At 43.9% G+C, this 7,270-nt stretch overlaps 1 protein-coding gene across 1 annotated transcript; it reads left to right on the top strand.

Annotated features, from left to right (window-relative positions):
- Positions 1 to 2,617: 2,617 nt before the first annotated feature.
- LOC147880967 (pentatricopeptide repeat-containing protein At2g33680-like) lies at positions 2,618 to 7,270 on the top strand. Its single transcript, XM_087402201.1, has one exon. It carries the CDS (start codon positions 3,207 to 3,209, stop codon positions 5,985 to 5,987), a length of 2,781 nt encoding a protein of 926 aa, XP_087258327.1. The 5' UTR covers positions 2,618 to 3,206; the 3' UTR covers positions 5,988 to 7,270.

Raw genomic sequence — 7,270 nt, 5'->3', positions numbered from 1 at the left:
AGAGATTTCTCAATTAGACGTTGGACTATGCTTAAGAATAGTGCTAACTCTACTGACCTTCCGCCGATCTCTTTCCATGCGTATAACATGTAACAAGAGAAAGACAAAGCTAGCTCAGTGTTTTTCTATTGCGATCTACTCCAATTTTCATGTGAGATGATGGAACAAGTCTATCAAAATGCTCAAGATTTTTTGCCTGTGTCAATGTCAAATTCTTGGCCCTCAGTGATCATTTCCTCGCTATTGAATTGGTTCTCAGTGCCACTATTCGCAAATATCAAGCAAGAAAGTCGAAAACTATAGGTTTGCTATCCAGCTCTCCATCATGAACTCTTGTTTGCTTTGCCTGGACTTGTGGGACATCTGCTTCACTGGCATCTACTACTTTTGTCTGTAGTAGCCTTGTGTGTGTGCTGCTAGATCCTTGGCTTCAAAACTAGAGCACTAGATATGGACGTTCTAATTCTCAATGAGACAATAAAGTGAGTCGTCTTACAAGCTTCTTTAGCCTTGGGACGCGAGGTTCTCAAGGAGAGAAATTTATGTGATATAGGACTCGTTTGCACTTCCACAACAAAAGAGAAAGAATGGCGAATGATGTAACCAGCATGATAGGAAAAGTGGCACCCTCACCAGCTATGGGAATTTAGATGGTGAAATCAGTGTAGCAAAATACGGAGAATGGGAAGGAACCCAACTAAGAGAAGCAAGTGGATGAACAGTTTTGCCTCACGATGAGCGATCTCTAAACGTGTGAGGAACAACTGTTAGAAGTCTGGAGGAGGTAGTCAATGGTGTTAAACAAACAATATCGTCATGCTGTGTTGCAAGGTGCACGTTTTGAGTTGAAGCTTTATCGAAAGAGCTAGGACATGATAGAATAATGTTGAGAATTGGCAAGTAAAGAGAAACGGAATTGATTCCCATAATAGCTAATTGTATGTGTGCTTTTGGCCTTTTAGAATCCCATCCATAGCCTACAAACAACAACTGCTTGCTGCTTGCTAATTCCTCCCTTTCACACCACGTTTCCATCTCCTTGTCGATTCATTGGTACTTGAGCTGCCTCAAGCCGTATTGATTCATCATCACCTTAGTCATTGCTTGGTAAGTAAGGCGATAGATACGATCTTGGTAGATGACATATTTGGGTTGATTAGGGATGGGCAGTAGTTCAAGAGTTGATAGAAAAGATAAGTGGCATATAGTAGGTGATTTTTCCTCCTTAGAAGAAGGTCCACTTGCTATCCTACCAAAATTATTTCCCGTCTCCTTCTTCGTAATGTTAATAGAGATATAAGGAAAACAGGCTTGTGAATCAATAGAACTATCATGGCTAGGAGACAAGACTCCGGAGATGTTTGTAGAGATTTTGCTCTATTTATACGAAGACTCTAGTACCTCGATCGCTCAATCTTGCTCAAATTTGAGAGAAAGCAACCTGCACACTTTTGATAGAAAGAAGACTTGGGAGGTCTTCAAGTTCTAGATTTGATCCTTACGAGTTTCATAGATCTACTCGAGAGCATCACGAAGATGAGGCACTATAGTGTTTCTAGATCTACACAATCATAAAATCGTGCACGTCTTGGAGTGAGCAAAAAAATTAAGTATACTTGAGTACATGAGCTTCACTGGGTGCAGCTCATTGAGGTCCTTTCCTTTCAAAAGGAACCGTAAGCTGATGAATTTAGAGCATTGGAATCTCAAACATTGTGAGAATATGTGGGATGTGTAAGGGAATCAAGGACCCAAGAGCCTTCTAGTGTTTGGGCATATGAAGCTTCGCATGAGTATCGGCTTTAAAATCTCCTACTATGTTGAAAGGTGTGTTGTTGTCCTTTCATCATGTTTCTTTGGTACTCTGGATAGGTGAAGATTGGGAGAGCTCGGCCCAAGCTACTTTCTCACCTTGATGGTTCAAGTTTATTTGCAGCAAAAACTGGAGCAAAGAAATACTAGCAGTTGCGTGATTTTATCGACATTCGACTACGATTAAAACTATTGACATTCAAGTAATATGCTAGTATATTCATTCGTGAGACTTATTCTCGACATTTATATTCTCGGTGCACAGGGAAGGGCCCGTTTCCTCGGATTATAACTCTTTGGGAAAACAAGTGCGCCACCTCGCCACCCACACAATGTGTGATTATAATAATTATATATTATATATTATCATACAAATATTTTTCAATTGCTCGCCCATTCAAATTTGCTTGTTTTCAATCGGAATTCTAACAACATGTCCTCTTTTTTTATGCATGTCTCGATGCGATGGAGCAAGGAAATGCAAGATCGAAAGATATCGACACCTTTATTCATATGATTGTAGTCCATGTGACAATATTGTATAGACACCAAACAATGAGGATCAATTATGAGCTCTTGTGTGAGTCACCTTATCCATCTATTTGTTAGGCTTTAACTCCCAAAACACATAAACAATATGGCCAAGTCAATAATAAATCACCACCCCTGATATTTGTAGGGAGCCTCTGTCGCGTCTCATCTCCACATTCGCTTTTTTCTTTTAAAATGCCAGGATTCAAGTTCAATTGCGAACGTGCTCTACGACGAAAAGGCTGCTCGACGACGGAAAGGCTGCGTACCACAACCTAGTTGCTTTGTATGTTGTGTGATGTCTCTGTAAAGAACATTGACAAGACTATTGGTAAGGTCAATAGACAAATCGAAATTCACGGACTCATACCAAATCTGCAAAAGCGTAGCTCCCGCGGAATCATCAATGTCTCTACTCTTGCAAAGTTGTGTTTCTTCAATCGGGTCCGTTGAACTCAAATTTCTACATGCGGGGAGCGAACATAGGCGAGCTGAAAGAATGAGAAATTGATGCAGAGCGTTGGTTGATAAGACCAAGATTGATGAACGCAAGTACCTCGGAGCAATTCGCATCTACTTTTAGACTTTAATTACAAGCTAAGCCTTCTAAAAGGGACCAATTTATAGTCTTTTGCCTTACTGAAAAGTGAACGATGACGATTATGCAAACGTGGCTCACTTTTGCACTTGATTCCACATAGCTGACTGCGTAATGAGTGAAGAAATGGAGCAAGGGCATCAATGTGTGCAGGAGCGCCATCTTCCATGGCAGGTATTCGTACCTCCCTGCCCAAGCTTTTCTCGCTCCTGGTGACGGGATCTCGTCTTTTGTAGTGTAGCTCTCTGCTCTTGTCATCATTATCATGGCCTCAGAACTTAGATTACCCCTCTACAGTCAGTCCTTTGATGCAGTCGGAGATGGAGATGCTGTCCCAAAGAGGTTGCCTCAGCTCGAAGACGGTAAGGAGCTTCATTCTCAGCTGCATGGCAAGGGACCTCATACTCTTACGCAGAAACGCTTAACTGAGCCTCCAATCGTGAAGACAAACAACTTGATCAATACGTGTGTGAAGCGTGGCAGCCTAGTAGATGCTCGCCATGTATTTGACAGCATGGCAATACACAATGTAGTGTCATGGAACATTATGATCGTGGGGTATGCCAAGCAGGAAGAGGGTGCACTGGCTTTGGAATTGTTTGCTGGGATGCATGAGGAAGGTGTCCAACCTAATGAACGTACTTTTGTTGGTGCATTGAAGGCTTGCATTAGCCTGGCAACATTGGAAAACGGCAAGCAAATTTGTGGAAAATTTGCAAAAAGAAGGTGCCTAGACAAAGGCAGAGCCATTCACTCCTATGTAGTGGCGACTGGATTGGAGTCGGGTGTATTTGTGGGAAACGCTTTAGTGAATATGTATGCAAAATGTGGGAGCATGGAGGATGCTCTGCGTGTCTTTGACACTTTGCCTTGTCGTGATGTGATTGCGTGGACTACCATGATTTTGGGGTATGCTGAGGAAGATAAAAGTTTGTCAGCTTTGGATTTGTATGCACGCATGCACCAGGAAGGTGTCCAACCGAATGATCGAACCTTTGTTGTTGCCTTGAAGGCTTGCAGTGGCATAGCAGCACAGAAAGTGGGGAAGCAAGTTGATCCGAAATTTGTGAAAATAGGGTTCCTGGTGAAAGGTAGAGCCATCCACTCTCAGACGGTAAAGAATGGCTTTGATTCATGGGTATTTGTGGGAACCGCCTTGGTCAATATGTATGCAAGGTGTAGAAGCATGGAGGATGCATGTCATGTCTTTGAGGACTTGCCTCATCGTGATGTGGTTGCATGGAATACCATGATTTTGGGGTATACTGAGCAAGAAGAGAGTGTCGTTGCTTTGGAACTGTATGCACGGATGCAGCGCGAAGGTGTTCAACTGGATGCTCGAACATTTGTTGCTGCATTGAAGGCTTGCAGTAGCTTGGCAGCACTGGAAGATGGGAAAAAAGTTGAGGGAAAGTGTGTCAAATTAGGCTGCTTGGTCAAAGGTAGAGATATCCATTCCCAGGTAGTAAAAAGTGGCTTGGAGTCGGATGTGTTTGTCGCAACCACCTTGGTAGATATGTATGCAAAATGTGGGACCATGGAGAATGCACAGTATGTCTTTGATGAACTGCGTGATGGTGATGTGGTCACGTGGAATGCCATGATCTTGGGGTATGCTGAGGAAGAAGAAAGTGTGCTGGCTTTGGAATTCTATACACGGATGCACCAGAAAAGTGTTCAACCGGATGATCGAACCTTTGTTGGTGCATTAAAAGCTTGCAGTAGCCTGGCAGCCCTAGAAGAGGAGAAAGAAATTGGTGGGAAAGTTGCGAAGTTTCGATGTCTGGTGAAAGGTAGAGCCATCCACTGCCAAGTAGTAAACAGTGGATTTGAGTCAGATGTATTTGTTGGAAACGTTTTGGTGAATATGTATGCAAGGTGTGTGAGTATGGAGGATGCATGGTGTGTTTTTTATGAATTGCCTCATCATGATGTGGTTACATGGACTTCCATGATTCTGGGGTATGCTGAGCAAGAAGAAAGTGAGCTGGCTTTGGAGACATTTGCACAGATGCACCAGGAAGGGGTCCAACCGAATGATCGAGCGTTTGTTGGCGCATTGAAGGCATGCAGTAGCCTGGCAACACTGGAAGTGGGGGAAAAAGTTGATGGCAAAATTCTGAAAATAGCATGCCTGGTGAAAGGTAGAACCATCCACTACCAAGTAGTAAAAAGTGCCTTTGAGTCGGACATATTTGTTGGGAACACTTTGGTGGACTTATACGGTAAATGTGGCAGCATGGAGGATGCACTGGGTGTCTTTGATAGATTGCCACAACGTGATGTCGTTACATGGAATAACATGATCCTGGGGTATGCTGAGCACCAAGAAAGTGAGACAGCATTTAGATTTTATGCACAAATGCAAGAGCAAGGCCTCTCACCAAGCAGTGTCACTTTTGTTGCCATTTTGAAAGCTTGCGCTGACACAACAGCCCTGGAAGCTGGAAAGGAACTTCATTTTCACATAAGCAAGATCGGTTTTGAGAATGTTGAAAGTGTGGCAAAAAGTCTTATTGACATGTATGCTAAATGTGGGAGCATGGTTGATGCCCAGCGGTTGTTTGATGCTTTGCCTACAAGGGACACTATAGCATGGAGTGCATTGATTGCAGGATATGCCCGCCAGGGAGAGACTGAACTGGTGTTTCATCTGTTTGAGCGAATGAGGCAGGAGGGCATACAGCCAAGCAGATTCACATTTCTTAGTGTTCTCACTGCATGCAGTCATGTCGGCCAAGTGGACAAGGGTCAGAAGTACTTTCAGACTATGAGCAATCAGGGTATTATCCCAAATATTGAGCATTATAATTGCTTGGTTGATATCCTCGGCCGTGCAGGCCAGGTTGATGAGGCAGTGGCAATGGTGGAGCAGATGCCATTTCAAGCTGATGTTGTTAAATGGTTGATTGTTTTGGGTGCTTGTCAAAAGTGGAACAATGTAGAGGTTGGGAGGCATGCCTTTGAAAATGTTGTGAGACTAGATGAAAAACTTCCTGCAGCATATGTATTGATGGCAAACATATATGCTGACGCTCACGTTTAGGAGGACCGTGACAAGATCCAGCTAATGGTGAACAATGAAGAAGCATGTGCAGATCTGTTGGACTGACCTAATGGAGTCGTCTATACATTTGTGGTGGGGGATCAAGACATCCCAGCAGAAAGATGCACATGCAACGCTGTAAAATATGTCTTCCAAAATGAAAGAGGAAGAATATGTGCCTGGTGGTTCGGGAACTGTATTATGGGAATTGTGTGATGGTGAATATGAAAATGCACTGCCAGCACAGTGAGAAACTGGTTATATCTTGTTACACCCATACATGTCATAAAAGATATATTGGTTTGCCATGATTGTCACAGCTATGACTCCTATCAAAGATAGAACACTGAAATATTATTGTAAGAGACGCATGGCACGTTTGCCGTACAAGGACAGAAGGTGTCTTTCTGGGGATTATTGTTGATGACACGGCATCCATAGCAGTATCCCTCTCTCTCCAGCAATGGATTCCCCTATGCTCATGCTGTGCTGTATGGTAAGAGAAGGGTTGATGGTCCTTTGACCAGGCAGGGGCTGGATAAGGGTCAGTGGGGACCATATCAACAAATTTGGACCTGTCAAGCTTGGTGAAAGGAGCTTCTTGCTTTTTCTTCCACTAGGATTTCTGATGGTATTCTTAAACAACCAGGGAAATTTTTTGGTTCAAGGCAGCCAGTTTCAGGCAAGTGGCACTCGATGAATACAACAAAATGTCCTTAACAGGCTGCTAACCGAGTGCTGCTCTACAAAGAGGCTGAAGTGTGCACACTGAAAGTCAAGTACCATGTGCTGAAGCCGATGTCTGAGCTGATATGAAATGGGGGGGTAGAGGCCTCCTGTTATTACTCGCTTCCTGCCTTGCCTCGGCTATTCACTAGAGATGCAGGCTGAAGCCCCTTCTTCCCTGACTACTGATGTGGCAGGTCAGTTGGTGGTGGGTCTTGCTGGCTGTTGATGTGGCTGCAACTGTCTTTGTGGGAGTCCAGCCCTGCTAGCAGCTACATGGACTGCTGCTGCTGTTCTGCTTCTCTGCGGCCATATGGAGGGAGTTGTATGATGAGTGAAGGCATCTACTGGAGAGAAAACAATGGAGAGTCTTGTACGTACAACCCGTCTATTGTGCTTGTGAGGGAGACAAAAGGGAGAATTATATGTGTGCGCGTGTGCGTGCACACAAGAGCACATGCATGCATGCATGTATGTGATGTGCATGTGTGTGCGCGTGCACATGCATCTGCATGTGTATGCGTGCATGCACGAGCATGCACATGTGTGCGTGCACA

This window comes from Dipteris shenzhenensis, chromosome 31, assembly GCF_047967505.1.
Source record: "Dipteris shenzhenensis isolate YYH24624 ecotype China chromosome 31, Dip_SZ_1.0, whole genome shotgun sequence".
In the NCBI taxonomy this organism is placed as follows: Eukaryota; Viridiplantae; Streptophyta; class Polypodiopsida; order Gleicheniales; family Dipteridaceae; genus Dipteris; species Dipteris shenzhenensis.
The sequence above is the reverse complement of the archived record's forward strand: the minus strand, read 5'-3'. Positions and strand labels throughout refer to the sequence as shown.